We start from the raw sequence: 20,642 nt of genomic DNA, 5'->3' as shown, positions 1-20,642 counted from the left end.
TAGCCATCAAGCTTCCTGACTTCTGGGTTCAGGAGCCAGATTTCATCAGATTCAACCAAGTTTTACCATGTGGTCGCCGCCCTGGACCAGGCCACTGCCAAACAAGTGCTGCACCTCGTTCAGCACCCACCCGCAGAAGGTAAGTACGGGACCATCAAGCAGGTGCTCACCAGCTCTCTCGGCCTCTCCAGGCACCAGCGGGCCACTTGGATGCTGCGCCTCGACGCCTTAGGGGACAGAACTCCAATCGAGTTGATGGACAAGATGCTCACGCTCATGGGTGATCACACAAACTCCCCACTCTTTGAGCACATCTTCCTCGACCATTTGTCTGAAGACATCTGGCCGTTACTGTCCCAAAAGAGCTATGTCGACCCTAGGAAGATTGCTCAAAAGGCTCAGGAGCTATGGCTCAAACGATTCAGCAGTCCAGCAGGTTACGAGTCACGGGCATGACCATGTCAAGCCTTCCTCTAGTGCTGCAGTGGAACACCCGGCCCCTGCAGGGGCCTCAAAGAGGATAGCTAGAAGCAAGTCATCCAATTTGGGCCTCTGTTTCTTCCACCAGCGCTGGGGAGCCAAGGCTCAGAAGTGTCATCAGTCCTGCTCGTTCCAGGGAAACGAGCAGGCCAGCCACTGTTAATGGCTGTGGCGGCTGGCCATGAACACAGCCTTCTCTACCTGCAGGATTCAGTCAGTGGCCAACGCTTCCTCGTCGACACTGGGGCCCAGATCAGCGTCATCTCAGCCCCAGCGATCGAGTCCTGGAACCGGCCTCGAGGACCTCCCTCCATGCAGCCAAATTGTTGGAGATCTGAACATATGGAGAAAAGACCGTCCACTTCCAGATCAGCCAGCGGAAGTTCTCGTGGAGGTTCATCATTTTGTCCCTTCCAACCGCCATCCTGGGTGTCAACTTTCTCCTCACCCATGGACTCCTGGTTGACATTCGAGTTAGGTGACTGGTAGATAACCATATCTCCCAATCCATTCGCCTCAATGCCTCCTGCACAGAGCAGCCACAGGTGGCCACGGTCAGCATGCCCAAGGACAATTTTCAGCATATCCTGGATGAGTTCCCATCCCTCCTCAAGCCACAGTTCTCCGCTGCCTCATCACACCACGGGGTGTTTGATTACATCCCCACCCAAGGCCCGCTGGTCCACGCCAAGGCACGCTGGCTCCCGCCGGATAAGCTCCAGATAGCAAAGGAAGAGTTCTCACATCTGCAGGAGCTGGGGATCATTCAATGCTCTGACTGTCCTTGAGCCTCACCACTCCACCTGGTCCCGAAAGCCTCCAGTGGCTGGCGCCCCTGCGGAGATTATCGACAGCTTAATGACGTGATGGTACCTGACCGTTAACCGATCCCTCACATCCAGGACTTTACGGCCAACCTGGATAGCGCGAGGGTATTCTCCAAGGTCGACCTGGTGCGTGGGCATCACCAAATCCTGGTGCACCTCGAGGACATACCCAAAACTGCCATCATCACCTCCTTTGGCATGCCGATCGGACTCAAGAACGCCGCCTAGACCTTCCAGTGCTTATGGACACAATGGGCAGGGATTTGAATTCTGCATTCATTTACTTGGATGACATCCTTGTCGCCAGCAGAGACCATGCACAACACAAGTCTCACCTGCGCACCCTTTTCTTCCGACTGGCCGACTTTGGCCTAACGATCAATTTGGCCAAGTGCCTGTTCGGGAAAGAGTCCATGAAGTTCCTTGGCCATACCATCATGACCGAAGTAGCCACACCTGCCGCTACGAAGGTCGCTGCAATCAAGAAGTTCCCACGGCCGGACAACCTCAAGGGGCTACATGAGTTCACGGGTATTGTCAATTTCTATAACCGCTTCATTCCAGACGTTGCACGCATCATGCAGCCACTCTTCACCCTCATTGTGGCCAAAGACAAGACACTCGCCTGGACTCCAGAGGCCAGCAGGGCATTCAAAGCCACGAAAGATGCCCTCGCGAAGGCTACCCTGCTCGTCCACCCACTCACCGACCTGCATATGGTGCTCTTTGTCGATGCCTCTGCTACAGCCATTGGCGCCATCCTGGAGCAGCAGGTGAATTGACAGTGGAACCCACTGGGATTCTTTAGCTGACTTCTTTGCCCGCCAGAGTGCTTTTGATCGTGAGTTGCTGGGCATGTACCTGGCGGTGCGTCATTTCCACTATTTCTTGGAGAGGAGGCCTTTCACCCCTTTTTACCGACCACAAACCCCTCACTCAGGCGCTCGCTATGGCAAGAGACCCCTGGTCGGCCCGCCAACAGCATCACCTCTCCTTAGTGTCAGAGTTCACCACTGACATTCTGCACAAGGCGGGGAAAGACAACATGGTCGCTGATGCACTCTCACGACCGGCCATTTGAGCACTGACACCTGGCCTCGACTTCAACCAGCTTGCCAGGCACCAGAAGTCTGACAAGGAGACATGGGCCTTCAGGACTGCCATCACGGGCCTGCGGTTCCAGGACCTCCCAACTCCTTACGGTGAGGGCTCCATCCTGTGCGATGTCTTCATGGGCACCCCGCAACCAGTGGTTCCCCAGCAGTGGCGCAGGCAAGTCTTCCACCATAGCCATGACCTTTCCCACCCTTCCGTCAGGTCCACGGTCCATATGGAGGCCCGTATCTGGCACGGGCTTTGGAAGCAGATTGCGGACTGGGCCAGAACCTGCACCCATTGCCAGCTTTCCAAGGTACACAGATACACCAGAGTGCCCATACAACTCGTCCGGGAATGGTTCAGCCACATACATTCAGACATCGTCGGACCCTTGTCCGTTTCCTGAGGTAACCGTTACCTTTTCACAGTGGTAAACCGGACCACTCATTGGCCCGAGGTGATCCCGATGCCAGTCCCTCCATGGACTCCTGCTCCCGAGCCCTTTTGAACGGTTGGGTTGCCCGGTTCAGCGTCCCAAACCACCTCACCAGTGATCGGGGCACCCAGTTCACCTCTGCGCTCTGGGCACAGCTTGGCAACATCACACCATGGCCTATCACCCACAGGCCAATGGGCTAGTCATGCGATTGCACCACCACCTTAAATCAGCACTTATGGCCCACCTCACCGGCCCTGACTGGGTGGACAAGCTGCCTTGGGTGTTCCTTGGCATCTGCTCAGCATCCAAAGAAGAACTACAGGCATCATCAGCCGAGCTGGTCTACGGTGCACCCCTACCCCTACCCGGTGAGTTTGTCAACACACCTCACAACCCCCAGCAGTCACTGCACGGTCTACTGCCCCACCTCTGGGCCCAGTTGGACTCCTTCACACCCCCACCGCCGCCCAGACATGGCACACGGGCCTCTTACATCCCCAGTAAGCTGTACTCCGCAGAGTATGTTTTTATCAAGCAGGGCGCATCCAAGACCATACGAAGGGCCGTACAAAATAATCCAGCATTCAGGATCCACTTTCACACTGGACATCGGAGGCAAGAGGGAACTGTTTACAGTGGACAGGTTAAAGCTAGTCCACCTCAACCCCACCGAACTAGTAGTTGTGGCCCATCCCAAGAAGTGAGATCGCCTGGCAAAAAAGGACATTGGTGCCGGTTCTGGGGAGGGGGGGGGGGTGCTGTGTGGTGGTACGCCATTAGGCATGGTCTCATGCACGCAGCGGGGCAACTGGCCAAAATGGTGCCGTCAGGGGTTTCCACCCGACCCCAGCACCGGGTTCAGAAGCCCGCACTTGAGGACCCATGTGATGCCCCGGTGACATCGGTGCCCCCCAGCTTGGTTCTCAGCCAGATGCAGGCTGGGAGAATAAGATCAGTCAAGCAGCCTGCATTAAATCAGTTTTTGCTCACTGAACTCAACCCGTCTGGCTGTGCGTTCCTTCAGTTAGCAGTGGAGCCGCCACTACATCATGTTGAAACCCCCTCCACCCTTCCTGCAGCCTCTGGTTCATTAGGCAGTGAGATTAAATTTACATTCACTGGTAACTGAGTCTTTTGCAATTGGAAGTTGTTTCTTCAGTCTTTCTTCCCTCAAATACTTCATTATTTTCTCAATTCCATTTGAAATTTTCCATGAACTCTTTCTGCTCTGAGGAGCCATTTTATTCAATCCTTTCAGATAACTCATGACTTTTATTCCTGGTATAATTCTCCAACTTTTCCTCTGCCTACCTCGCTAAGATTTTTACACCATTCATAAAATATGGTGACCACGTGCTAGGGTCATGTTTGGAATGATCCTACCTGCAGAGGACCTCAAACATTGCACGAAGCAGGTGGCAGTTCCATGTCAATTGTTGAAAATCCAAACCTATGCTGGGATGGGCTAAGCACCAGGAAGAGCAGTGTTAACGATAGTGAATCCAATTTTCTATTAGTGGATATATGCCAAAGGGAAGTTTAGCAGCTAATGGGGAAAGAGTGGATCATATGTCTTCAGCTGATAGCTTCAACAAATTCCCAACGAGAGTACAAAATAGAATTTCTACTAAAATTATCATCAAGAAATATTTCTCCCCACCTCACACTCAGGCTAATTATTAGAAGAAGAAACTGCATAACTGATGCTCAATCATGCATTTTATTGCATGCTACACTCATTTAACAGATATCATGCAAATGTAAGATTGCTTACATTAACCAGGATAGAAACAGTTGAAGTGCATTTTTTTTAGAATTAGACTGGGTAATATGGAATGTGAGAAAGATGGATTCCTCAAATAATGTTACAGCCCATTATCAAGCATTTCACTAATTTCGTTTAATAGCAACTTACACAAGAGCTGAGGTAACTCTTATTGATCCATCTTACCCTCACAATCCACCTTACCACTTGAGTCCTGAACTAGATTAGCTTGGACATGACAGCCAACTCCAAATCCAGTCTTAACTTTATAAAAGTCTGTAAGAAAAGAAGAGAAATATACCTTGTTCATGATGACAAATAGGCCCTGAGAGGCATGCAGTCCGATACATAAAATCATAAACGATGCCCACTCAGGGACTACTCGCCCACTTGGACTGCTCTTAACTCCTTAAGGTTGGGCTGCAGTCAAGCAATGTTGCAATTGCAGGCACACAACAACCAGGGGAAGACGGAACTATCTGCTGTAAGAGTCACGCAATTACCACAAAGTTCTTATCTTACCCAAACACCAGAGGATGTGCCTTTTAAGGATGCTTAGACAGAGCCTGGTTGGGGCTGACTGTCATGTACCCAAGGTAACGTCATGTCCAACACTTTATCCCACAGTTTTCTGGGGGGTCAGCAGGCGAAGTAGGGTTCCCTCTTATCATGTACCCTGTTGTACTGAGGAAAGTGTGTTAATATGCTTGAATACTTACCTGTCCATTCGGCACACATGTAAAAAAGTCACATGCAGTGTATAAATAATGCTGTGTAAAGATGTAAAGCTCATTTCTGATGTAGATCAGTAGATGCTTTAAAAATTAACAATTTGTGTGCTAATTTAGGATACATGCAAAGAGGCACCCATGCAAGCCAAGTGCCTGAGAGCAGTTACCCCCAGCAAAGAGTGGGACATGTGCCCAAAGAGAGGTGCAGGCTGAAGCGTATACCTTGCTGCATGAGAGCTCCAACTCCAAACCAGAAACTATTTAGCAAGGTAAAATTGTTTTCCACCACATCTGAGTCGGGATTGCAAGGGTGGGGATTATACCACTCATATGGGCTAAACCTGTGGTAATTGAGAGAAACAAATTGAAACTATGAGTAGACAAAATCTCAACAGAGTGCACGATTCCTGGAGGAAGAAGAAACAAAAGCAAGTTTAAAATACATAACTGAAATTGCAACAATGCATTAATAACACTTCCAGTTTTATGAGCAAACTTATTTTAAATAAAGATCATTTCAATTAGAAACACAGAATTAAGCATTTCAAAGTGGTATTTCCAAAGCTAATTGTTCACTGTTGGCAACAGTGCTATGGTCTCACTTCTAAAGGTATACTTTATGATAGAGAATGGAACAAAGCTGAACGCTAGTTAAGAATCCCCAGCTTCTGGCATTAATTTGTTTAAATTCAACCTTACTACATATTGTTCCATTCATTAATTGTTAATGGCAAGTAGTGATTTGCTTCTGGAAAGCCAAACTTTATATATTATATCACCAGGATATAGTTCACTGCAATTAGTTTTCAAGTTTGCTCAGCGTTGGTCTTTTGGATTAAAAGCTAAATCCAGATCTTTAAGGAAATTGGGGATAATGCAAGTCCAAAAATGTGCTCCCCTCACATTCTTGATAAAATCTTTGCAATATAAGTTAAATACAATGGCTGAATTGTCTCTCTTCTCTGAAATGACAATGGTTACACTCTCCACACATTCTCACATTCTTTAAACCTTGCCAGAGTAGCACTATCCACCTGAGTACCAAGATACTTCATAATTTATTCATTCACTGGTGCAAGAAATTGGACTGAAACAGTTACATTCTTATTTTAGTTCTGTGTATTTTGTAGGTGATGCAACTTGCTTTACCCTCATCAACAAACTAAGCATCATGCTTAATGTAAAGATTTTGAAGACTGAGAAATAGTTGGCTACCTTCTTAAATTACTATCCTTTTTTTCAGTCCTACGAAAAATTCATCAAGAATGAATTGGGTTCTTAGCACTTTGTTTCTAGGGCTTGGTCTCAATTGTCCAACTGCTATTCTTTATACTAAAAATACCAAATTTTTGAATGGATTTCTGTTTTACTAAATCCAAAGTGCTGAGATGTATATAATATCCAATTTTTTCCTGTGCTAGGTGTGCATTGCAAATCCACTTTGTCCAATGGTGTTCTATTTATAATGGTGAGCTGTAAGCTAAGGATAATGATAGAAGCCTATGCAGGAATATAATGCTGCCATCATCGATCATTTCTGCATTTTCTAGTGTCTTGAAACCTGTGCAATTCCCCTTAATACCATCATGTGGGAACAAACATTGCAATGTATAAAGTACAATGAGGCTAATAGACCACTTCATAACAATCCTCACTAAAATGGCTTTTACTGATAAATTTGAATAAATTTATCCTAAATTGGTTAGTGTTGAACTTCATCTGCAAAAAGGCTGCAACTGGTAATTTTAGCAATCAATGGAACACTCGCTACTTCACACAGAATGACTTCGTTTTAAATGGTTCCTTATTTGAACAAAATAAATAGTTTGAGAACTTGCATTGCCTTTTAAGATCAACCAAAATTACAAGATGTAATTAAAAAGTGCCTTTCAAATGTGGCTTCAGAGCAACGTAATTAAACAAATACTGACTTCAGTCCATTGAGGCATCTTCAAAATATAGTGTAGACATGCACTGTAAAGAGGGTGGTAAAAGAGGAAAGAAAGGAAGAGAGACAGAGATTTATGGAGGAAATTTCAAAGCAAAAACAATGAGTGGACCTGCAAACACAGATGAGAATTTTAAGCCAATGCATCTCCTTATTGAGAGCCAATGTAATTCATAGAACTTAGGGAAATGACTGGATAGGGTGGTGAAATATATGAAAATGACTAGTGTTCTGGTTAAAAAAAAGTTCAGAGACTGTGCATCATAAGCCTGGAATAACAAAGAGACAGATGAGGGGTTCAGCAGCAGATGATGGGGGCAACGTGACAGATCTAGAACTCAGTGGTCAATTACAAGTGTTCAGAGGCAAGCAAGCTACCGGTTGCAAGGTTGGGGGGGGTGGGGGAGTTTAACTATGTGTCTCAGAGCAGAGATTATAATCAGGATTGAAGAAAATTGGTTGGGTTATCCACATATTGAGTGGAAATTTCTTCTTATCCCATTTTGGGAGCTGGAGAAGTGAAACAAAGAGTGGACAAAAAGTGATTGGTCCAATGGAGGAGTCAAGGGAGGAGGTGGAGAGATAGATCCAGATGATACCAGCATATATGAGGTAAATGATGCTTTGTTTTCACTGATGTCACTGCAGGGCATTGTGTCTATGATAAACAGAAGGGATCAAGGGTAATTCTTTGGGGGCAACAGGAAAGGAAGTTACCACAGGAGGTCTGAGAGGATGGCTTTCGATGACAATATACAGTAGAGAAAACACTCCACTTGCTTTAACATAATTTGGCCATTGTCAGTGTGAGAAGGGAGGGGTTTAAAAGCAGTGCACAAACCAAAATGATCATCATACTTTTCATTTAGAAACTCAGTTGAAATTTTTATACAACGAAGATGCAAATAGTAAAGAAAGATTATTTTACATTGATTTAGTTTTTTGTATTGTTTTCCATTGCTCAACTTAGTGATAATTATGCCAATTTTGAAGTAGCGTTCTTTGCAGTGTTTCTGAGCTTTCAGTAACGAATTGAAAGGCAAGACATACCAGCAGTGGGAGCTGCAGCACCAACAATCAAAGGTGGAAGGAGAAATATATACCAGGCTTCATGACTATCTTATTTTTCAGAGATGCATGACATGTTCAAACGATTAACGCTACTCATTATCAGTTTTTGCATCACAACAAAACATGTCATTTTCTTTGTAACCTAATCAAACCACAACATTGCCAGATCCTTAACATCAGATGCAATGCCGACTAATTGATCAGCGTCCTATTTGGAATATTGTGTTCAATTCTGGCCGCCTCATTATAGGAATGAGGTGGAGGCTAGGGAGAGGGTGCAGAGGAGATTTACCAGGATGTTGCCTGGATTTGAGAATGTGTTTTATGAGGCAAGGTTAACGGTGCGAGGGCTTTTCTTTTTACCACAAAGAAGGATGAAATGTGACTTAACAGAGGTCTATATGATTATGAGAGGCATAGATAGGGAGGACAGCAAGCATCTTTCCTCCCCCCCCCCTCCCCCCGCGGGTGAGACTAGCAAACACCAGAGGACCTCCGTCCAAGGTGAGAGGAAGACAGTTTAGGGGAGATAGTTTAAGGGAGACATCAGGGAAGTTATTTTATACAGAGAATAGTGGATGCCTGAAATACATTGCTGGGGTCACGGCAGAGGCTGGTACAATAGGGACATTTAAAAGACTAAGTCAGGCATATGGATGCAAGAAAAATAGAGGGTTATGGGCGAGTGGGAGGGAAATGGGTTTATAAAGGTCGACATAAAATCGTGGGCCAAAGGGCCTGTAATATGATGTTGTGTTCAATGTTCAATTATGCACCTTCTTCCTTCCCTGGTTTCCTTCCCATTGATCATTGGATTGGAAAGCTGGTATGCACATCCCCTTCAAAGTGGAAAGAGTCCACAATTTCCCTGATATTTTTCAACTATACTTTCAGCAATGAATGGAACAGGCAAGACCAAGGAACCTATAGGCTCCATCATATGCACTCTAGTCTTATTGAGCTTTCAAACGCTTTCTCCAGCATAATTGATGATTGGCATCATTAGATCAGATTGGGTATCTATGCTGATTCCTTTAAAAACTGAATCTATAATACGTAATTGTAATTTCACACATTTCTTATTTGATTTAGCTTTCTTGCATATTTATTTCCTTTGTCTTCTAGTTTTTCCCCACATTTTAGAAGTAAAACTGTAATTAAAATCAGCTTTTTATCACTGCGCCAACAGAATTCCCATTGACACCTGACACGATTAGTAATTTCATTGAAACGTTTACAGTTGGAAAAAAATATTGGGCAATTTTGCAGTTGTTTTATTACAATTTTATTTTATTGATTGCAAAACTATATGCTATGGGTGGAGGTCACTCATCCCACCACGCCTGCACTAGCTAATTGAACTCAGCATTCTATCCAACACTTTGAGCACGGCCCTGCAGTAAAATAAGTAAAACTTTACAACATTTTGAAAGCATTGTATTGAAGTTCAGTGCTAGTGATCCTACTGACGCCATTGGATAAATTTTAAAGTCAATGTTGCACTTAGAGACTGTAGCCCTGATCTTTGAAATTTGAAACTCAGCCTCAAATGCAGTGCTCAAAAAATATGGCTCTAAAATATGCAAGATTTCTAATGTTAGAATGAGAATTTATCTTAATTTCCCGACAATATGATATCAGCAGATGAACTTATTGAAAGGAGGAAAAGGGACATCTATTTCTAAAACACCTTCACAACTGCAGAATATCCCCAACAATTCTACTTCAAAACAATACTTGTTATCTTAGGAAATTGCAGAAGGCTCAAACTGCAGTTTAAATTGTAAGAATATATATTTTACGTGATGTGAGTACTCTACCATTGGGAAGTCTTCCAGATTGTACATCTCTTTATGTTAATTTTACTTTCAGTCAACCTGGATTGAAACTATCTAGCTCTGTTGTGTTATGAGCTTTAATTGTAATACATAAAATTCCATCCAATCTGATTTCAGAACACCATTCCTTTGTTTGATGGTGAGGCCATATACACAAAAACATGCAATACACGCTGAATATTTCACTTAAACAAAACATAATGCCCAATTCTAAAGTTAAGCATCTATTGCAACTGCCGGGAAAAGATGAATGAAAGCTGTTTAACAGAAATAACAATCTACCTGCAGAAAAGGAAAAACAAGCAAAAACAATCTTTCTTTGCATTATCTATTAAAAGTTCAACCATGGTATTTCTAAAAGTAGAACAACATCACAGCAAATAATTTGATGCTTCAATGAAAATAAAGTAGAAGATAAAAAAAAGCTGTAATTTCAAATTGTTCTGCATGGGCTATAGATTTACATATCACATAGCACAGAACAAAGCATCAGCACCAGAAATAAATAAAGTGCTAATTAGGGGATTACTGCACAGATTCCAATGCTGATTGCTGGATAATGGTTCTGCTTTATAATGCATCTGATGTAATGCATTGGAAATGTATTCATTTTAAGATTGGAATTCCTGCCAAATCTAGACTGGTAGAGTACTCCAAGACATTTGCTGTACAGGTACTCCCCAAAAATATGTCTGTGTTCCAATCTGGACGACCATTCATATCTCAGAATTGCCCCAGCTGTGATACTGAAGAGTAAAACAAATTGATTTCCTCCATTCTCTATCTCCGAATCTTTCTAATTCTCTCTGTTGCTGCAGACTCTACTGGGGTCTAAAATCTGCCTGCCTATCAGAATATTGAGCAACAGAATCAGAAAAAAACAGGGAAAAAGAAGTGAAAATATGGTGAAATATCTTAACCTGGCAGGCACCAAGGCAACACGCCTGATTTTCAACGTAATCACTTAAGTTTTGTATTTTTTCTTTTGAAAAAAAAAAATTTGGTAGTATGTGCAGATGGATATAAGTCGCATAGGTCACACTTTGGGAAGTTCCTGTATTGCAACAGGCAGTGTATTGAGATGCTCCACAAAAATCTGCAAAAGCATCAACCACAAAGGGAAGTGAGTGACATTTTACTTAATGATTACTTGATCAGGCATTCGAATTATTGTCTTTGGACTGTAATCACAGTGAAATGAATTGCTCGGAGAAGTCCCAAATTTGTTATCAGTGACTCATCACACCTCTACATTCTGTCCTATTTGCAGCTTTCTCCAAATGAATCAAACAAAATCATTTGGACCTGTAGATTTTAGACCTATTATGTGAGATCCAAGTGAGTTGTTAATTATGACTGAGTTACAATTATTGCTTAGCTGGTCAATAATTACATTGTCATGTAATACTACTCATGTAATACTATATTTAGAATGTAACATACATGAAATTCTTTAATTTTTGCCTACCGTAAGGCAGACAGAGAGTCGCCACTTTGGCCACTTTGTCCAGCACCCCTCACAGAAACTGACTGCACCTGGTGTTCCTAGGCGGTCTCCCCTCCAAGAGCTGAACAGTCCTGTGCCTGCTTAGCTTCCGAGATCAGACAATCCCAGGCATAGTCAGGCTATTAGGTGCTGTCCTAAAGAAGCCAATTTCACGTAAGGTCATTCTAATTTCATCACATGAATAGTTTTAATAGTAAAAGATTTGATTTTTTTGAGCATCAGAAATTTTATATGAATGCACCAATTTTATTGGGCACTTTGCATAATCTTTTTTTTAAAAAGTAAAGTCAAATTTATGCGGTTGCCCTCCCTTGATTTCCCTGTGATTTCTTCAATGTGATTGACTGACCAACCAGATCGATGAAATCGCAGCTGGCTGAATGCCAGGGTTTCCACTGAACCCATGCAGATGGACGCAGAAATTGGCAGAGAATGTCCTCATTGTCAGATCCTAGTGGTGAGTTATATCTAGCCTACAGCAATTGAAATGCTTTTTAATATTTTAGTATTTTTCTGTTTATAAATTTGTACCATAGAAATTAAGGCTTTCTTAATAATGTTAAATGTTATCAAGTTTCAAAGCATGAGAACAAGTGCTTTGATAAAGTCCACAAAGTCCAATTGAAGCATTACGATAGCTCCAATTGGATTTAAAAGATCATCACCTTCAGTTTATAACTGCAAATTTAAATAATTTCTGGGAGGAAGTGGTTCTTTACCAGTGTGATGAAAACTTTTCAATGTTGACTACTTTGCTAGGTTAAGTTTCAGCTGAAGTAAACTAATATCTGGAAATTACTTTGCTAGAAATTTGTGATATCCTATAAATATTTACCCAAGCAATATTTGGATTTAATGACATTGCTTCCAACTCCAAAGGAAGACATAACCTCTTTGAAATAAATTATGCAACTGTACAATGGTATCGTGCAGTAAAAGTTCCAGGAGCCTCTTCAAAGCAAGTTAGGCAATGAAGTGTTAGCTCTTGCTATGCTTGTGGTGTTCCCTCCTGAGTTCAATACCCATTCCAAAGCATTGAAAACAAAAATTCCTTGCTGACACTCTAATGCAATATGAAGGGCTGTGCCATATTTCAAGTAAGGCATTATATTAAATTGCTGTTATTTCACTCTCTCTTTCTGTCCCTGTCTCACCCCCACCTTCCATTTCTTGAAATTATTCTCAAAATTTTAGATTTTATATTTTGTTTACCCTGACTGAAAAAGATTACATGGATTTATTTTATTGCTCTTTGTAAGAGTCTACTTCCTGAAAATTTTCTTCAGCACCATCAGAATTTTTAATTTTTATTTACCACATTTTATTGTTTCATCGTCTGGAAATTGTTTCAAGAAATGCTGAGCACATGAAAAGAACAATATGAATTATTTCCTTCTCTAACAGTAATTTTATAATCATTTTTAAAAGAGAAGAACATTATATATGAATATAATCATATTAATTTCTCCCTGATAAAGTGAAATAAACAATTAACATTCAAACACATTTGTTAATATACTTATTGGTATAACAACAAATGGATAAAAAAAATGGCAACAAGACTTTAAAAAGACAAAGCTTTTCTGAAAAGGAAGTTTCAAATTCTGGAAATCAATTAAATATATCCTTTGTGGAAAATTTTTTGAGTATGTATTTCTCTAAAAATATCTGAACCTATTTCTCCTCATCTTCCAAATGTTCCACTAAAACCTTTGTGTGTGGCCATTTTTTTTTAACATTTAACCAGCGACAAAGTATTTTTGGCTGACCCTGCATGTAGCAGATTTAAAAGGCAATACATAGGGTATCAAACGCTCCAAAGGAGCTGACCGCTTACTTCTGTATAACAGCCAGTGTTACCATCATTGCAACAAATGAACAAAATCAATTTGAAGATTTTTTTTAAACCCATTTAGTTTAGGTAAGAGTAACTGTAAAAATACAAAAACAAAAATGAAGCAACTTCTTTGTGCCACCAGAGTTGAGGGTTTGGCGTCAGGAATAAATATCGAGATAGATAGGACATCACATTTCTTTGGAAGACTCAATGGATGAATGGGTTTAGCCCTGTTTACCATGGATAATTTGTTCCTGCTTAATTAATGTTCTAGTACAGGGGATAATTACAATTCCAGACTGTTAAGATTGATAATTGTGGCAAAAGTACAGGAGAATTTGGAGATATAGGTTAAAATCGCTGAAATAAAAGTCTAAGATATCATGAGTGAGTGATTTTAATTGATGAAATTGAGATGCCTACCATTCTCTTGACATGAAACACTTTTTGCCTTAATTTGTGCATTTCTACAGATATTGACTGTGAAAGAACAACACTTCCCTGTTCTCATTTCAGGACACGTAGTTTTAACTAAATATATAGCAAACTGAAAAAAAAATAGTCTCTTGTCTTTTCCTGCAAGATCTTTGTAATAGAATTAAACCCATGAGCAATGAGCTTTGTTATCAGTGCAAAGAAACCAGTATTAAACACAATAATGTAAATTCTGCTGCTGCCTTTAGAATCCACAATAGAATCTTGTAATGAAAAATATATTGACTTTACTGCTTAGATTTTGATGGATTGCACCATACATTACAAAATGCCACTTGCTTTTTTTGTATGCAAAGTGTAATTTATGTATTTTCCTCTAAATTAGTTCGACAAGATCGGGGTTTTCATTGCAGAGTAAGGTTTTTTTACACCAAAAGTTAAGCCTTGTGATTATTGTATTAATTTCATTAAAAATAAATCTTGTTTATAAGAGTGCATCATTTAATTTTGTGACAAATACGTCTCAAAACAGTCTGGCACAGTTTCTTTTATCTTCAGTTTCACAGACGAGAAAGGCGAAAGAGGGAATAACTTACCTAATTTATCCTCAGAGAGAGAGAGTGAATAAAAAATAAGCAGGTGCATATTCTGAACCAACTTAGATGACAGTTGCTGCTCATTACTTTAGGTGTTCGTATTGCCAGTAACATCCATTGAGTGGCCAGGCCACTGTGCTTTTCACCATTGCTTCAAGTACTGACTCCTCAGTTAACATTAGCGGGGATTCGTGGTCAGGCTTTGCACAACATCCCTGACTTTCTTTCATTTTGTCTGCCGTGAAACATAAGCTGAACCAGTTGTAACTTTGTGCTCAAAATTTGAGGTCACTTAACTTTACACCTCTCTTTTGTTTTTGCTCCAGTGATTGCTTTGCTGCTTTCCATCGAGCCTTGAGGTGATTCTGACATCTCCGAATTCTGAGTATGCGGTGTGATTGAGCCACAGTGCTTTCCAGCTAAAGCTTGCCATTCCTATTATCAGCCTCATCCTGAGAATTACTTCAAATTTTAAATGGTGCAACAGAGGCACCAATCAGCATAAACAGTGAGAACACACACCCTATTCAGTCTGCCCTTCCATTCACGATCATTACAGGCTTCGTAGGTGATCCAAGGCCCCTCCCTGTTCCACATATCTTCTAGTTTGTTTAATGCCCAAAAATCTATTGAATTCATCTTGAACGTACTTCCTGACAGAACTATCCACATTGTACCATCTGGGGTAGACTCCTACCGTAATTAGTATTTTGGGAGCCCAGAGGAAACGAGAGAAACAGAAGCAGAGTTATACACCTCAGAGTAATGTGAATGCTTCTTGTAACTATATTAAAGTACTGGATCATAATCAGATCTACTTTTAGTCAACATAAAGCCTGCCGAAGAATAGCAATGAGTATTTTGTCAGATCACTCTCTTAGTTCCTTGTTCAGCAATAGACTAAATATCAGAAAATGTGCCCCCACTGTGCAGGCTCAGCCACTGGCAGGATGTAACCATTGGTACATTATCCACAATTTTGTATGCAAAATTAAACTTGAAGTTTCGTGGTGTGGTAATTGCTTATAAGAACATTTCTTCCAAGTGAATAGAAAATGAGTTCATTAAACTAATATGGGGAGATTTATTGATTTGCTGTTTCTTCCTTCACTTTTAAAATGTATTCTTTTTTTTTTCCCCTCATAAAATAGCTCTGCTATAGCCCAGCATGAAGAATGGCAGGATCAATGGGTGTGATTATGTCCTTTAGAGTTTGATTGAGGGTTGGTGCTCAATACTTCTCTGATTCAGCGATAGATAAATTTGTAGCCCATTATATTCATGTTGGGAATGCAGGAGCCACTCAGGCTATTTTCACACCACATCTCTCCTTCTTCAGCATGTACAAATGTTTCTTCAATTAGATACTTTTAAAAGAGGGAGATACTTTAAAAAAACTCTGCATCAACCGCTCTTAAGAGTGAGTTTGGGGTTCTCATTAGTAATAGGGTCAAAATCTTAGCGTTGAGACCATCTCATCCTTCCACCAAAATTGCCCAATTCAGCAATATCTCTGTTGTCAACCACTGTTAGACTATGATTGACTGCTCACAGCTGGACCCGCCTCCTGAGATCAATCCTACCCAGAGCCCTTTGCATGCTCCCCATTTCATTCTGCCTCAACCAGTCAGTGAGACTGGCTGTTCCAGTTTATAGTCAGTTTCACAACTTCATTCTTTTGCGATAATTGATGATGCATCAATCTCCTTTGTTGCATTCTTCCTGTAGTGCTCTGGTCGAAGATATACACACTATCCAGCTATGGCTTAATGAGAGTTTTGAATAGATTTTCATTATGTCTCTGTTCACAGGTTCTGTACCTTGGTTAATAAAGTTAACCATGAGGTCTGCTGCCCTACCATAATTTCCACATGACATGGTATCTTCAGGAATCTCTGCGTACAAACAAAATCCTTCTGTTCCTCCACACTGTCCAGAATCTAAATACTTATTTTATATTGTTCTGCCTTGTGTGCCTTCCCCAAATGTATAATCTGACATTCCTCTGAAATTAATTTCATTTGCCTTGTTTTTGCTCAGCTGACCACTTCACTGATACCTTGTTGCATCTAATCAACTTAATCCCAATTCTTCGTCTGCTGCATAACTTCTTCTGTTTCTACATATTTGTTAATTGTAACTCCTTAGCTAATCCAAAGCACAGATAAGTGCCACAAACAGTGAGTAATCTAGCACAGTGGAACATCAGAGCCACATAGGGGCAGACACCTAATTTGGGTAGGAAGTTTTTAGTATTTGTTTTGGAGGTTGGCCCAACTTAGAGGGCCAAATGGCCTGTACTGTGCTGTAATGTTCTAGGTTTACATCAATCATTGCATTTTATGATGGACCAAATTTGCCTTTAACCTGCCTTCCGAATTATAGATCATTTGAAAGGACTTTCAGAACAAGACTTCCTTGTGAACAACACTGACTTTCTTCTCAGTAACTTTCTCTACTTCAGGTGCAAGTTTAGTTCAACTTACATAATTTATGTAGACCCAAGGTCTATTGTAAAATTATCTCATATATGAAGCATTTTTCTAAACCATTTTTAGATGTTATCTCTTCACCCTACCATCTAAAGGATCACAGAAGTGTTTCCAATAGTTCCGAAGAAAAGAGGCATTAATAGCAAGACCTTGTTTGTGAAAACCTGCCACTAGCTGTGAATGATTAGTTTACTTCTGCATTTCACATCACATGAGCACTTGATGTTTCCATACTGTTTGCATTTAAATTTCTTGTTGAATACTTGCTAGATGCATCACAAAGTGTTATGGAAGCTGCTCTGCTGAAGGGCAGAAGAAGCTACAAAGGGCAGTGAATGCAGCTCAGGACCTTTCCCCTCCAAGGACTCTTTCCCGCACCGTTACGCACGCAGCCAACATTCTAAAAGACCCATCACCCATGAACACCCCCCCTTATCCCTCTTTCCATCAGGGAGAAGACTTCAGAGTAGGAAAACATGCATGAGTTATTTGCTGCTAATTGATCTTTTCATTGTAATTTTATACCCTGTAAATTGTGCACTTTACTTGGCTATATGAATATTAGAGATTACTGCAGAAGAATCCTGCGTATTACACTAGGTATTTTGTGATTAAACCTAATTACAGCTCATTTTCTACCTTTTTATATCATTTATGCCTGACCCTCTCATTCCATCACTATCATTTGGTTGTTCCAGTCAGTAAAGACTTTTTTAAAAGAGAGAGCAGGAGATACATTTCAGGAAATCCCTAGGGAGCTGTCCATGATACAACTATTTTTTTGTGTGGCTTCATCAATGACTTTCGTCTATCACAAGATCAGCCACGCTGACATTCGCTTATACTGTTTACAGTGTTCAATTCCAATAATGGAGCAAGATACAGCAACAGTACACTTCGGCATCAGTACGGACCAAACAATAGGACACAAATATTCTGCAGGCTACAGCTGGCAAGTGGCATCCACTAGAAAGTTCTGTGTTTCATGAACAAAGAGATTGGCTGGCTCCTTTTGACTTTCAATAACAATTCTGTTGCTTATTCATTTCTATTTGGTAGAACCAAACACATAGAGTGTGCAGTCCTAAGAGCATCTATCTTCAAATATTCAATGCTCCTAATCAAGTATAATTTTTAAAGCACTTCATTTTTACCATCAGCACTTTTGGATTCAAGTGAAGATCAATGTGATAAGACCAGAACAGTAACTGGCAACGTATATTAAAACAAATAATTCACCGCCTGGCCCTTGACAGTCACCAATAACATCCTGATTATTGTTCAAGAAATTCTGCAGTATATAGCATCACGGATAACTCCCGGACTGACATTCCTGTCAAAATCCAACTTCCAGAAAATGGAGACAGTACTGTGTCATATACCCCAATTACATCTTAAATTACAGGACTTAACAAGATTACTTCAGCAGTACCATCCCTGCTAATATCTTTACAACAAAGAAGGGCCAAAGGTTCAGTGTTAAGGGAACATCATAAAGTCAAAAAATGTTGAAGATACTCAACAGGAGTGGCAGCAACAATGGACAGATAAACAGAGTCAAACTTCCAGATCAATGACATGTTAGTTAGAAACCAAACTTTTTTTTATGTTGCAGAGAATGATGGGGTGGCGGGGGGGGGGGGGTAAAGGAAACAGTGAGAATAGCTGTGATTGGATGGTGACCAAGTAGGACTAAATAACAAAACTAATAATGGTGCTGACTGAGAGATGGTGGTGAAGATTTATTAGGCACACCTGTTCGGCCTGAAGGAGATGTAAATAGAGGGAAATGAAAAGGGAGAGGAGAAAGGAAAAAAATAATTGTGCAACAGTGAGATCTAAAATATTGTCCATTTTAAATTTGGACATACAGCACAGTAACATGCCCTCCTGGCCCGTGACCCCACGCCTCCCAATTACACCCAATTGACCTGCAAGCTTGGTATGGTTTTTTTTTTGAATGGTTGAAGGAAACCAGAGCCTCTGGAGGAACCCTCGCAGACATGGGGAGAATGTACAAAGTCCTTACAGACAGCGCCAGATTCGAACCAAGGAGAGGCCACCCATTGTGCTAATCATTTTGACCTCGATTCCAATCAGCATTGCCTAATAGATCCTCACTACTGCCTCTCAGCTGACAGCACAACCATTTGCAGTATTCAGACCATTTTGGTCCTTACCCAATCAGAAACATTCTCTCTTCTTTTTTCTCATCTATCCATCCTCTTTGCCCTTTATTTGATTTTCTCTGATTATGATGAAAGGTTAACTCTATTTCTCCATTCACAAATTCTGACTAATTTACTAGCTCCAAAAGGTTCTTATTTTTATTTCAGCTTTCTAACATCTGCAGCTTTTGCTGCACATCCTTCATTGATGGCATTTCGAGGCGACTACTTACCAGATTATTCAAAACAGGAATTAATGGTAATGGCCATTTAAATATTTGGCTAATAGGTTAGAAATTAAATGAATACCACTTACATTAATTTAACATAACTCGTTAAATTTACATATACATAAGATTCTGAGAATCTGATATTTCAAGAAAATAGCTAACTTGAGAACTTTTTAATTCCTACTTGTTCAGGTTTTGTGCATTTTGACCCATGACAAATGAAAGGGTTCCAGTAGCTTTAGAGTGTGATCAGATTGCTATGTCAGTAACCTGAGATCTGAATTAATAGGCCGTTTCATGTAGAGGTCCTCCACCCTTATATCGGGAGACTTAACTCTATGAATGCGCCATGGAAGGCTCCAAGGCATCGACTGCAATCTCTCTTGGGAAGGATAATCGGCAGAGTGCTGTGGCCCACTGCCTCACATGAATGTACAGCCACTCCAAGCAGCTGGCTAGGGGTGGGCTGATAACGTCGCGATGATGCCATCAGCCAGTGACCCATCTCCCCTCTCTCTCTCCCACCCACTCACCCCTCTCCCTCCATGTCCCCCTCAGCCTAGTGGGTGCTGTCAGGTCAGGGGCAGCCAGGGCAGGGGCCATCAAGGCATGGGTATCTGGAGGGGGCCCATCAGGTCAGCAGTGGCTAGTGGGAGCTGTCAGGATGGGGGGGAGCATCAGGGGACGGCTGGTGCAGACTATGAAAGCCCCACCGGCCACTCCGGCTCCTCATCGGGCTGCTTCGAATGCACTAGTCAGCAGCTCAAAACATGGCAGAGCAATGGCCATCTTCCCGACCTGTAATTCACCTCCGCAGCTGGAACTGTTCTGAAAAACATGGGGCTGGCATGAAAGGGCCTAATGTCTCAGATAAATTATGTTTGGATCCTTAGATGGAAATCTGAAACCATTCCTTCTTCTATAAATATAATGAAATAAAACCATTATCAAAAATGTGGTCATCTGTTCGTTGAAGTGCTGTGAAAATCTATCAGGTCACACATGTCCTTTTGAGAAGAACCTAATGTCTTTAAACAAAATGACTTTGATAAACATTCTGTTAAACATTAACTCTAAAAGGCTTTTGAAGTGGCCAAGCAAATCTGAACCACAAAATACCTCCTTCCCCAACTGAAGTGCAACATTTCACACCTCGATTTAACTACCTCTTTCCAAAATT

The 20,642-nt window shown here is 41.4% G+C and overlaps 1 protein-coding gene across 2 annotated transcripts in view; it reads right to left on the bottom strand.

Annotated features, from left to right (window-relative positions):
* LOC138737038 (glutamate receptor ionotropic, kainate 2) overlaps nucleotides 1–20,642 on the bottom strand; it is a 511,494-nt gene that overhangs the window by 79,974 nt on the left and 410,878 nt on the right. For both annotated transcript variants that reach the window (XM_069887457.1, XM_069887458.1), the window contains one exon: nucleotides 5,563–5,681. In XM_069887457.1, the coding sequence (XP_069743558.1) occupies nucleotides 5,563–5,681 (119 nt within the window). The remainder of the gene's footprint in view (nucleotides 1–5,562; nucleotides 5,682–20,642) is intronic.

Source organism: Narcine bancroftii, chromosome 6 (genome assembly GCF_036971445.1).
Source record: "Narcine bancroftii isolate sNarBan1 chromosome 6, sNarBan1.hap1, whole genome shotgun sequence".
In the NCBI taxonomy this organism is placed as follows: Eukaryota; Metazoa; Chordata; class Chondrichthyes; order Torpediniformes; family Narcinidae; genus Narcine; species Narcine bancroftii.
Note: the sequence above shows the minus strand (reverse complement) of the source record. Positions and strands in the feature narration are given on the sequence as shown.